Genomic DNA, 13,277 nt, shown 5'->3' on the forward strand with positions numbered 1-13,277 from the left:
TTTGGTTTTTTTATTTCTTCCACAGTAGTATAGAATTATAGAATTGTCAGGGTTGGAAGGGACCTCAAAGATCATCTAGTTCTAACCCCTCTGTCACAGGCCAGGACACCTCACACTAGATCGAGCTGTGCAGAGCCACATCCAGCTTGGCCTTAAAAACTTCCAGGTGCTGGAACACTGCAACAGGCTGCTCAGGGAGGCAGCTGAGGCCCCATCCCTGGAGATCTTCAAGGTTGGGCTGGACAAGCATCTGAGCAACCTGCTCTAGTGGAGGATGTCCCTGCTGATTGCTGGGGGGTTGGACTAGATGACTTTTGGGGGTCCCTTCCAACCCAATCCACTCTGATTCTATGGGGTTTCTACCACCTCCCTGGGCAAAATAAAAGGGGAGGTACTGCATGTGTTGAAGTTTATAGGAAATTGTGCTACTGACTTTACTCAAGTAGTGATTTCACATTAGAGATTAACTGGTGTACAGAGTTACACAAAAGTACACAACTTTGTTTCAACTTAGCTATAATCAGGTTCAATAGACATTTTGCCATGAACTTAAAGAGGAACAAAATTAAGACATTGCTTCTTTGAGGTTCTTGCTCCATGCATTAACTGCAGCAGGTGTGGGCTATTGTTAATATTTGTGTTACTATTAGACATATTCCTACAACTGCACCACTGCACTAGATGTCTGCAAGGTATCAGCTCCTGTACAGCTGAATGTACAGAATAATGTTAAACTGTACATTACTATTCCAAGCATCAATGTTGCTGCCTGGAGTAGTCCCATGCAAATACTGTGCCCTCCTTATTTCTATCAGATGACTTTAGTACAATCAGCAGAGGCTTTCAATGACACCAGATATTGTCTACATGACACTGAAGGGTTAATCCCTCTGCTTTGAAAACCACTAGAGCTCTGCTACTACACAAGAACAAAAATAGACCACAGGAAAAGAAGGGAGACCATCCAAGACATCATCTTGAGGGTTTGGTAGAGCAAAAGAGAGGTCATGCTGACTATGGTAGCTGCAGTTGGCCTTTGGGATGTGGTAGTTGCTAATGCTGGGAGAAGAATGGTCAATGTTTGGTCATACCTTAGGACAAAGTGGAAAAACATGGCAGAGTTTTTCATGCAGTGAGAACTGTAGGACTGAAAGCTACTGCATGCCCCTTACTCCTTAGTGCAGCTGTGGGATCTGCAGAAGGCCCAGAAAGGCAGGAATGGTACAAGTAATGCTTGGGAGAGAAACAAATGTTCTGAATGGAATTTGCAAAGTGCATTACTTAAAGGGAACCGCTGAAATATGCTCATTCAGAAGGAATGCGCTTGGAGAAACAGAAACCAAGGGTCACCCAAATTTGGAAATCTAAGAAGTTTTAGGTGATGGAAGCTATGTTCCACCTTCAATTATCTGTAGAATCTCTAGACAAACCTCTCCTAAAGGGCCATCAGGCTACTGCATTGAAACTTTGGAGAAATTGATTTTGAGAACATTAAATTTTCCAAATGAACTGAAGTTGGAGATGGAGAAAAAGTGATCCATGTCCTTTTAGAGCAAAGTTTCAGCCCAGAATTTGGGGGCAACTGTCTCTCATTACAGCTACATGAACATCTAAGTCTGTCAGTTGGTTGCTTGTCTGTATGAGCTTTGCATACCCACAAATTCTCACTTGTGGGTTTAGATTCATCTTTGCATTCACTCTAGAAGTGGTGCCATGTCACTTTAACTGCTATAGAGCATCCATAAATCTCAATCTTAAAGAGCAAGAGAAAGAAGATGAAGAAGCAGGAGGGAAGAGAAGAAAAGTCCTGATGTTTTCCTACCCCAGGGCAGGGCCTGAAGAAAGTAAGAGAAGAGAAAAAAGGGAAAGGAGGAGGGAGAGGACTGGCTCACTTACCTCTGAAATCTCAACACCACTGCAAACCAATATTCAAAGGTCTGCAGAAAACAGAGGAAAGATAATGGAGGGAATAAGGCAGAACTCAAGATGGGAGAACATGACAGAAAACAAAGAAAAGGGGCAGAACAGCACTGGTTATGGTTGTCCTGAGACTAGCTAGCAGGTTAGGTAACTGAAAAAGAAAGAGAAATGCACCATACCTTTTCTTTGTCACTGGCTTCTCGAGCCACAGTAGAGCCCTGAAACAGAAAAAATGGATCTAAAAATGTGCATATGCCAGCAACTAATTTGAAAATGTTACGACAACAGGTCAAAAAGTGGATGAGCTGCATCCTTTGGAACCTGAGAGCTGTTTCAAAGAAAGGTGACACAACAGGTAGAATGCCCCGGGCTGCTGAAACTGCTGCAGTCACTTGAAGAAGATATTTCATGAGAGAAGAAAGATGGATTAAATCCTCAAATGCTCTACATCTATTGTCCTCCTGACTGCTGGAGTTTCTTCCTCATGTCTCAGGTGCAACCTGCTCTGGGTGAACCTGTTCTGACATGAGGAGTCTATGGTCCTGCTCTGCCAGGGGCGTTGGACTCGATCTTCAGAGGTCCCTTCCAACCGCTAACATCCTGTGATCTCCAGAGGTCCCTTCCGACCCCCCTCATTCTGTGGCTCTGTCTCATCCTCCTTTTGAGACTGTATCACCCTGGAAGTTCAGTTTGCTTGGCAGATTTCTCCTCTTTTTGTGCCATTTTAGCTGCATGATTATGGACTAGCCTATTCTATAGGGATATCTGGACATGTGTCATATACATTTGTAAAGGATGTCACACAATATAAACACAAACAAATATTGAAAAGATCACAAAGTACAAACAAGAATCAAGCACCCTCTGAGCAACATTATGTCAAAAGGAGAGATGAGACCAGCTGTGGGTACACAAGATTTACAGTGCTTGCCAAAGGCATTTGGGATATTTAATTATTACTATAACTTAAAACATACTTTGGGGCTTAAAACTAAAAGGCAATAAGGTGCTTTCTGAATAAGCTAGATGTGGGGGTAAAAAAGGCTGAATATGTTTCCTTGCAAACTTCTTGGAACAGGATCACACCTTTAATTATCCAGCCTTTGCTTATCACAATCACGCTGCAAGAAATAGTAACTACAAACATAAATGGACAGTGAAAGATGGGGAAGGGAGCTTTGCCATTTGTTGGAATGTCTGCATCACGTAAAGAACTGCTGGAGTGGAGTCCTAGTAGTTTAAAGAACGTGAGGATTTCCAACCACAGCTTTTTATGCCATGTTTGAGTCTGTTTGCAGAGAGAAACTTAAAAAAAAACAACTTGGAAAGGATGGAGAACAAAAGTCTTAGCTGTTATGTATGGCCCAGCCAGCAGAGATTCCACTGCATTAATGATAACTGATAATGACAGAATCGTCAAATGGTTTGGGTTGGAAGGGACCTTCAAGATCACCTAGTTCCAAACCCCCTGCCATGAGCAGGGATACCTTCCACTAGCCCAGGTTGGTCAAGGCCTCACTGAACTTGGCCTTGAACACCACAACCTCCCTGGGCAACCTGTTCCAGTGTCCCACCACCCTCACTGGAAAGAATTTTTCCCTAATATCCAGTCTAGATCTACCCTTCTCAAGCTTAAATCCATCCCATTCCATAACAAAGCCTGGTGAAAGCCTGACATTTTAGTCTGCTGCTGATAAACCTTTCATGTTGTATTCTGTGCTCCAAAAGACTGCTCCAACAGACCAGGGGGCCTGAAAAAAGGTCAGCTGAAAATCAAAGTGGAGGGAAAAAAAAAGAAAAAAAAAAAGAAGATTTACAATAGTGAATAACCCTAAGTATATTAACTGTCACATGTGACACTGAAGTAACTTCAGTATCATAGTATCAGTCAGGGTTGGAAGGCACCACAAGGATCATCTAGTTCCAACTCCCCTGCCATGGGCAGGGATACCCCACACTAGATCAGGCTGGCCAGAGCCTCATCCAGCCTTGGGCTTAAACACCTCCAGGGATGGGGCCTCAACCACCTCCCTGGACAACCCATTCCAGGGCTTCACCACTCTCATGGGGAAGAACTTCCTCCTCACATCCAGCCTGAATCTCCCCACTTCCAGCTTCATTCCATTCCCCCATGTCCTATCACTCCCTGATATCCTGAGAAGTCCCTCCCCAGCCTTCTTGTAGGCCCCCTTCAGATACTGGAAGGCCACAATTAGGTCACCTTGGAGCCTTCTCTTCTCCAGACTGAACAGCCCCAACTCCCTCAGTCTGTCCTCATAGGAGAGGTGCTCCAGCATTAGCAGATTGCCTCAAAGTGGGCAGGAAAATACCTTTGAAATCGTGTGCCAGTCTGTGGTCTCAGTATCCACACAGGTAGAGACTTGGGCCACAAGTGAGTTCTAAGCAGGGGTCAAAACCATTCCTTGTGAAAAAGGACTCTGAACCTACAACTACAGATGCTGCTGCAGCAATGAAAATGAGGAAAAGGTCATTTGTAATCTATGCAGTTTCACTATAGCCCTGCTCAGTGGAGGAGCTGGTTTTCAAGAATGTGATATTGATGTTAATTTCAAATGGCAAGAGAAGTTTATCTTTAAGGCAATTCTATCCAGCTGCACAAAGTGTGTACAGAGCATTTACAGAGCAAAACAACAGCAAGAGCTTTTGACACTGATGCTGAGAACATGCTGTATGTAATTCTGTTGTGTAGATACTGGAGAGTAGGAGAGGATGGTGCAGTACAGAGCATTAGAACTGCTAAGCAAATGTCTTAAAAGAAGTGGTTCAACACATAGAAATTAAATGCATTAGAAAGAAATGGGCTTCTAAGGGCAGACTTGATGGAGGAAATAAAAATACAGTCACTTAGGTAGAAAGACTGAGACTGTATTGTTGGCATTAAGCACTGTAAGCCTGAAAAAAAAGATCATCTGAAAACCAAAGTGAAGGGGAGAAAAAAAAAAAGTAGATCTATAATAGCAAAAAACCTTCAACTGTTGGCAAAATTGCAGTAAGAAGCTAAACCTTCTGGAATAAAACCAAAACATGTCTTTATGCTAAAAGCAACAAGTGTTGGGTTTTGAAGAGCCTTCTCCTTTTGACCCATTTTTAAACGAGTTTGTAGTAGTGATGTACTTTGTCAGGAGGACTTTACTGGTTTAAGTGATGATAATATTTAGCTGTTTTATGAAAGCCCTCTGCAGAACCAGCTGTGGCATTCCAGGATGTCGAGAAAATCCTATAGGAAAGAGAATTATTCTTCTGCTTTTGTAAAGGGTGTTACCTCTAACCATTATTTACACTGAGCAACCACACTCTGTTTAATTGCTTTGCATAAAAAAAAAATGGCATGATCCAAAGAAATTGCCACAATTTCTACACGGCCACCCTCCAGTCCTGCTGAAGCTTGGGGCAGAGATAAATCAGTTAACCACTTAATACCGCTCCTGGGATGCCACACATGGAACTGAATTAAAGTTCTGAGCAATATTCAAGCATCAGCATAATCTAACATGTACAGTTATTTCATCAGTGGGTAATTCTCACCTTTAAGTCATATTTTCTGTAAACAGATAAGCGATGGCTGAAGACATTCCTGGTGACGATCATATATACCTCAACTCCGTCGACAGTCAGCCGGTACATGCCCAAAAACTGGGGCAGAAGTGTGTTCCCATGACACTCCACAATAAACTGCAAAGGCAAAAGAGAAAAAACACACCACAAAACACATCAAAATGAGGGTGGAAACATACTAAATGCATTTCTGCAAACCCAACCACTCAGAAGCAAGGTATTTTATTTGCTGGGTATAGATTTGTGTGGAGATGAGCCTTCCAAAACATCATGCCAGATCAAGCATAGAGTCACAGAATGGTTTGGGTTGGAAAAGAACTTGAAGATGACAGTATCACCAAGGTTGGAAGAGACCTCAAGGATCATCAAGTCCAACCTGTCACCACAGACCTCATGACTAGACCATGGCACCAAGTGCCACATCCAATCCCCTCTTGAACACCTCCAGGGATGGGGACTCCACCACCTCCCCAGGTAGCACATTCCAATGGGCAATCACTCTCTCTGTGTAGAACTTCTTCCTAACATCCAGCCTAAACCTCCCCTGCTGCAGCTGAGGCTGTGTCCTCTTGTTCTGGTGCTGGGTGCCTGGGAGAAGAGACCAACCCCCACCTGGCTACAACTTCCCTTCAGGTAGTTGTAGAGAGCAAGAAGGTCTCCCCCGAGCCTCCTCTTCTCCAGGCTAAGCAACCCCAGATCCCTCAGTCTCTCCTCATAGGGCTTGTGTTCCAAACCCCTCACCAACTTTGTTGCCCTTCTCTGGACACCTTCCAGCAAGTCAACATCCTTCCTAAACTGAGGGGCCCAGAACTGGACACAGGACTCAAGGTATAGCCTAGCCAGTGAAGTGTACAGGGGCAGAATGACCTCCCTGCTCCTGCTGGCCACACTATTCTTGATGCAGGCCAGGATGCCATTGGCCTTCTTGGCCACCTGGGCACACTGCTGGCTCATGTTCAGCCAGCTGTCAACCAGTATCCCCAGGTCCCTTTCTGCCTGGCTGCTCTCCAGCCACTCTGACCCCAGCCTGTAGCTCTGCATGGGGTTGCTGTGGTCAAAGTGCAGCACCTGGCACCTGGATTTGTTGAATGCCATCCTGTTGGACTCTGCCCATCTGTCCACTCGGTCGAGGTCCCTCTGCAGAGTCCTTCTGCCCTGCAACAGATCAACATCTGCTCCCAGCTTGGTGTCATCTGCACATTTGCTGATGACTGTCTCAATCCCCTCATCCAGATCATCAATGAAGATACTAAAGAGGATGGGGCTCAGCACTGATCCCTGGGGGACACCACTACATCTAGTTGCAACCCCACTGCTGTGGGCAGGGATGGTTTCCACTAGATCAGGTTGTTGAAGGCCTCATCCAGCCTGGCCTTGAGCACCTCCAGGGAGAAGGCATCTACAATCTCCCTGGGCAACCTGTTCTGGTGTCTCACTGCCCTCACTGGAAAGAATTTCTTCCTAATCTCCAGTCTAAATCTGCCCTCCTCAAGTTTAAAGCAGGTTATCCTACTTCTAGGCCAGTATATAACTCATAATTTCTGTAACAATCACGTAGAAAGAGGAGGCTCCACTTGACAGATCTTTCCACTTGCATGGTCTAAAAAAGGACACCTAACACGGATCATGTACTTTGTACTGAAGTAGAACCCCAACTATTTTATTGAGCATCACACTGCTGTACTTTGTACTCTCTTGTTCCAGATAATTTTTATTTTCCATGTTTCTCCACTCTCAATATTTGCTTGTCATGAAGAACATTTACAGTGCTGTTGCCAGCAAAGGGTATTATTTATTATCATCAACTTTCTGCTAGTTCCCACATGATGGCTGCATTTCAGGGTCAATAGAGTTGAGCAGTGAAGTGCAAGATTCCTGTATTTTGTTTTGTTTATGAATCATTAGATTTCCTTAAGGTCACCATATTCCACTCCAAATGGGCTATTAACCTTGAAAAGATTGGCCACCTGCACCTAAAACCTGTCTGTCTTTTCTAACCTAATTGCTCGCCTCACAACTAATAGTTTGAATTTCTGTTGCAAAGACTACTTGAGGAAGCATGAAAGAGAAGAGACTACAGTGATGGTGAGAACTACTGAAGAGTGAGTATTTATTCCCAGAATAAAAATGCTCACATTGTATTAATCCTAAAACCAACTCAAACATATCTTGGTGGAACCAAGAAAAAGTTAAGGCACAAGGATGTGAACCTGAAACGGCCTCACCAGGTTCCCTTTTACCCTTATTACCCAGTGGTAAACACAAGATCATGGAGAAAATATATAAATTCAAGGCCCAAATAGAATCACAGAACCACTTCAGCTGAAAAAGACCTTGAGGATCATTGTCCAACCATTCTCTAACAAGGCTGGTGCTGAACCATAGAATCACAGAATCAGTCAGGGCTGGAAGGGACCACAAGGATCATCTAGTTCCAACCCCTCTGCCATGGGCAGGGACACCCCACACTAGATCAGGCTGGCCAGAGCCTCATCCAGCCTGGGCTTAAACACCTCCAGGGATGGGGACTCAACCACCTCCCTGGACAACCCATTCCAGGGCTTCACCACTCTCATGGTGAAGAACTTCTTCCTCACATCCACTCTGAATCTCCCCACCTCCAGCTTCATTCCATTCCCCCTAGTCCTATCACTACCTGATATCCTAAGCCATGTCTTTCAGCACCATACCTCTTCCTCTTTTCAACTTCTCCAGGGATAAGGATTCAACCACCTCCATGGGAGCCTGTTCCAATGGCTGAGAACCCTGGCAGTGAAGTATTTGAGAGTCATGAAAATAATCCTGTCCCGCAAGAAACAAAAGAGAAGCAACAAACTGGAATTTGTTGCCTGTGAATTGAACATAATTTTGACTCTCAGCTCTGACAGGTGAGCTCTGCTGAACCTTGTGGGCACAGCTGGTGCTGCAGCACTCCTTTCTGTCTGCCCTGTAGCTGTGGTGGAGGTTACAAGCATGAAAGCAGACAACACGACACAGTTGTGATGTAGTTGTGCCACCTTGCAGCAAGGCATTTTTAAGCTTAGACTGCCTGTGAATGGGCAAAACATCTTGAACCACTGCAGAGAATACAAATCAGATCCTTAGGAAGTGAATATGATTGTATGCCCCAGAATACCAAGGACTTTGACAGCACAAGGCCACGACAGCAATGTCAGCCAAGAGCAGCGCACAGAGATCAAACGCTTTGCACCTGAGAAGAGTTCTGTGTTTGAAAGATGCAGAAGCTTTAAGCTGGAGTTCTTGAATTGGAGAAATTTCAACCACAGGGCTGTCATCAACCTCATAAAGCAGTTATGTGACAGGAAAGATAGCTCATTGTGACCACCAATAGCTTCCCTTGGAGATCTGATTATAGAGTGAAATTGGAACCATTAATGCTGAGGTTACAGAGGACTTGTTTAAAATACTAATCCCTATAAGTACTACATTGATTACTTTGCTATAAACATCAAGTACTTACAATAACAGAATGGTTTTGGCTGAAAAAGAACTTGAAGATCATTGAGTCCAATCATTATCTAACTCTACCAAGTCTTGGCATACATCCTAAAAGTAAATACTTCTCTAATGCTTTACAAAAGTTGGGAAGGGGTGTTCTTATAAAAACATATACTAAGTAATTCCTTCTCTGAGATGATTAGGTTCTGCAGGGATGATTAAAATGAATCTAGCGTCCCAGAAGAGTTTGGTAGCACAGAATTCCAGGCCACAACTCCTTAACGGATCCAACCATTCTTCATCTTACAGTTGTTAAGTAGAGAATTTGAATGAAAAGAAATACCATTATTCCAGTTTTCCATATAGGGATCTGAGAGGCAGAAACTTGATCCCACAAGAGAGTTTGTGCCACAGGAAGGAATGGCAGCTAGGCATCCTGAGTACCAGACTAACAACCCCCTGCCCTTCCTCTCAGCTTCTAGGGTCACAGTCTTGCCACTTAAACCCTCTCTTCAACCCCACCGACTGCTAACTCTGGTGCCGAGTGTCCCCATCTGCAAAACAGCAATGTCATTAACCCAGAACATGTGTAACACAACCACTGTATTAACTTAGAATAAATAAAATATTAGCAGTGTACAGCCCCCTACCAAACTCTCTTGTACTGGGTAACAAGGCAAAAAAGGCAATTAATGAGAGTCACTTAAGTCCTGTTGCTAAGCCAGGAGTAGCTGTTTGCCAGCACTGCTGCTTCACTTCAGTGTTTTGCAAACTGGCCTTCTACAAGGGCAACGTTACTAGCATGCAACACAGGAGAGGAAAAGCTCTGCTAGTATCACCCTTCACTTCATAAAAAGGGACTTGGCTGTGTTCTTGCAGACTCCTGAGAGACCTTCTCAAAGCAGAGCATGTACCACAACAACTGTTTCCTACTCACTGCTGACTGCAGACACTTGTGCCATGGCAATTTAAAGAAAAGCCCCTAAAATGTCTTCACTGTTTCCCATGGCAGCATTTCTTATCTTGATAGGGAGACAAAGGAAAAGAGGTAGGAATGCCACTTGCTTTCAGCATCTACAAGGTTGGTCTAGAACTTCCTACCTTTGAAACTATCAATCCCCCAATATCTGCATCCCAGAGGAGGCAAAACGTGTCATCTGCTTGGGTGGGAGTCCAGCAGGACTTGCACTGGTGACTGTGGCTGGCAGACTTTTCAATTTGTCCATCTTGATATAAATGAAGTAGCAATTTAGTCACCACAAGGTGCTTTTTAGGAATGATTTCCTGAAGTTTCCCACTCACAGCTGGAATAAAAGTGAGCCTAGAAAATAAGCCAGTACATGCTTAACAGGACTGCTGAACTTCAGTGAAAGGAAAAAAAAGCCCTTCTCTCCTTTATGCTAACCCTTTCTAAAAAGAGCATTGCAACAATTCTGCCAAGCAGCCTTGCTAAATAAAAGTGCCATACTTAGCCAACACATTTACAAGCCCTTGCATGCAGTAACAAAATCCACCTTACTTAAAGAGTGTTTGTAATAAACACCCCCTCAGGTTTTGTCGATTCAGACAATTTTCATTTTGCTGCACAGCATGAGGGCAACATTACCATTAACAAAATAAACCATCACCAGCATCTTGACCTATTTTATCAGCTCTGCAGCACAGGCTTCAAAGACATCCTTTTCTGAGCTCTCTTGAACTCCATGCTTAAAGCTGAAAAGTAGCAAGAAATTCTTTCTGGCCCTAAATTCTCCTTTAAGTAAATACAGCTTCAAGATTCCTTAATGAGAAGAGAACTTTTCCTATCTCATTTTACACCAAAAATAAAGATTCTTAGCTTCTTGCTTCTCTGCAGTAATGCCAGTAAAGTATCAAGATGACTAAAAGGTAACACAGTGCACACAGTTTATGCCATTTTGGCCTCCTTTTGGAAAAACACAGGGTAAAATTGCCAGGTTTGCTATTTCTTCTCCTCCTCCCCATGGAAATAAGCTGTGGAATGATTTGACATAAGTGAGGACTAAATCCTGAATGATACCTATCTTAGTTCCATGGAAACTCAGCATTCCTATTTCTCACAGGCAGCACTGTTTAGCAAACATTAATGCAGCAATACACAACATGCTCCTCCTCTCTTACCCCCTCCCACAGTTATCTACATGGTGATGAAGGTAACCACACTGGAATATCCACATGCTTCATGTGACAAGTTTACACATTCATTAGGATACCTTCATTAAAGGAAGTGAATGGCAAGCAATATAATTATTTCTAATCATTTTGGACATTGTGAAGGACAAGACATTGATATTCCTTTTTTTTCCTGACTAATCTTTCTCTTTCAAATCCTCTGGCAAGCCATCAGAAACATCCTCCACAAACATATTATGTGCATTGACATGTGCAATCATGCCCCCCATGAAGGTTGAGAAGATCTCCAGAGCTGTATCATGTTTCAGTATATTCCAGTTATTGCTAATTTCTTGAACCTTAATAATTTAATGGAAAACTATCCACTGGGTATTTATGCAATCATAGAATCTTTTGTTTGGAAAAGACTTGAAGATCATCAAGTCTGGAGAAGAGGAGGCTCAGGGGAGACCTTATTGCTCTGTACAACTACTTGAAGGGAGGTTGTGGACAGGTGGAGGTTGGTTTCTTCTCCCAGGCAACCAGCACCAGAACAAGAGGACACAGTCTCAAGCTGCACCAGGGGAGGTTTAGGCTGAGAGGTTAGGAAGAAATTCTATACAGAGAGTGATTGTCCATTGGAATCGGCTGCCTGGGGAGGTGGTGGAGTCACCATCATTGGAGATGTTCAGGAGGAGGCTTGATGGGGTGCTTGGTAGCATGGTTTAGTTGAATAGTTGGGTTGGATAATAGGTTGGACGTGTTGATCTTGAATGTCTCTTCCAACCTGGTTTATTCTATTCTATTCTAAGTTCAACCATTCTATTCCCCTACCAAGTCTGGTGCTAAGCCATGTCCCTCAGCACCACATCTCTGCCTGTTTGAAACATCTCCAGGGATGGGGATTCAACCACCTCCCCGTGGAGCCTGTTCCACAGTTTAACTGGTGTGACACATCGGAAAGATGAATTAGCTGAACTACAGCTCACAGCAGAAAGGTACAGATATTCAAATCATCTAAAGCTCTTTTCTCCTGGTAAGTCGTGTAAGAAAGTGGTATCATTTAAAGGAGTGTTCAATAAATACAAGTTTTCAGATATCAGCCTTGTGATTCACACCCTTGTATTTTATGCAGTTTCAGACTTGGGCCACTGTTAATTGTACCTTCAAAGTGCAATGAAATCTAAATGTTACCACCACATGGCATTGCATAGGTTGCAGATCTGCTACCAAGAACATTATTTATTATCCTTGGTCCTGCTACAAATGAGTCATGGGGTGTGCTGATTTCTTCTGAGTGCTGCACACAGGAGCAGAAGCTTATAGATATAAAATAAACACATAGAAAACGTTGAGTACTGTGTTCCGTTCTGGGCCCCTCACGACAAGGAGGACACTGAGGTTCTGGAGCATGTCCAGAGAAGGGCAGCAAGGCTGAAGAAGGGCCTGGAGCACCCGGGCTACAAGGAGCATCTGAGGGAGCTGGGGGTGTTCAGTCTGGAGAAGAGAAGACTGAGAGGAGATGTCATTGCTCTCTGCAACTTCCTGAAGGGAGGCTGGAGTGAGGAGGGGGCAGCCTCTTCTCCTTGGTGTCAAGCAACAGGATGAGAGGAAATACTTTCAAGCTGCACCAGGGGAGGCTCAGGCTGGATGTTAGGAAATATTTCTTCATTGAAAGGGTTCTCAAACATTGGAACAGGCTGCCCAGGGCAGTGGTGGAGTCACCAACCCTGCAGATGTTTAAGCAACCTGTGGGCCTGGTGCTTAGGGACATGGCTTTGGGTTGATCCTAAACTGGGTTGAAGGTTGGGTCTTTGAGGTCTCTTCCAACCAGACGTTTTCTGTGACTCTGTGCTGGTGAAACCCAGGCCCTACCAGAGCCAGTGCAGCCAAGTCTTCTCTGTCATATTGTACAGTTAGATAATTACCTATGAAATTCCACATCTTTCAGTGAAGATTCTGCTCCTTTTGCTATTCCTTGATCCCCGTGCAGCCCTGTACCCTGCTCTTGGTAGAGTTTTGCCCTATTCCACCTCACTCCCTTTTTTCCCTTTCATTTGCTTTCCTGTTTCTTACATATTTTTTCCTCTCCAAAAGTTAAGATTTCCCCCCTGCTTTTGTTTTCTCCTTTATGCTGCCATCTCCCCTTTTCCCCTCATTCCCTTCTTCCCTTTCTTCCATTCACTTCCCCA

At 43.9% G+C, this 13,277-nt stretch overlaps 1 protein-coding gene across 2 annotated transcripts in view; it reads right to left on the minus strand.

Moving 5' to 3' along the window:
• Nucleotides 1-13,277, minus strand: part of PIP4K2A (phosphatidylinositol-5-phosphate 4-kinase type 2 alpha) — a 131,510-nt gene that overhangs the window by 17,304 nt on the left and 100,929 nt on the right. The window contains exons 5-6 of one of the 2 annotated variants that reach the window (XM_054171255.1): nt 5,467-5,613; nt 2,100-2,138 (exon numbers count right to left, since the gene is read on the minus strand). In XM_054171255.1, coding sequence (XP_054027230.1) covers nt 2,100-2,138; nt 5,467-5,613 — 186 coding nt within the window. The remainder of the gene's footprint in view (nt 1-2,099; nt 2,139-5,466; nt 5,614-13,277) is intronic. The other variant, XM_054171256.1, reaches the window with a different exon arrangement.

This window comes from Dryobates pubescens, chromosome 21, assembly GCF_014839835.1.
Source record: "Dryobates pubescens isolate bDryPub1 chromosome 21, bDryPub1.pri, whole genome shotgun sequence".
NCBI classification, from domain to species: Eukaryota; Metazoa; Chordata; class Aves; order Piciformes; family Picidae; genus Dryobates; species Dryobates pubescens.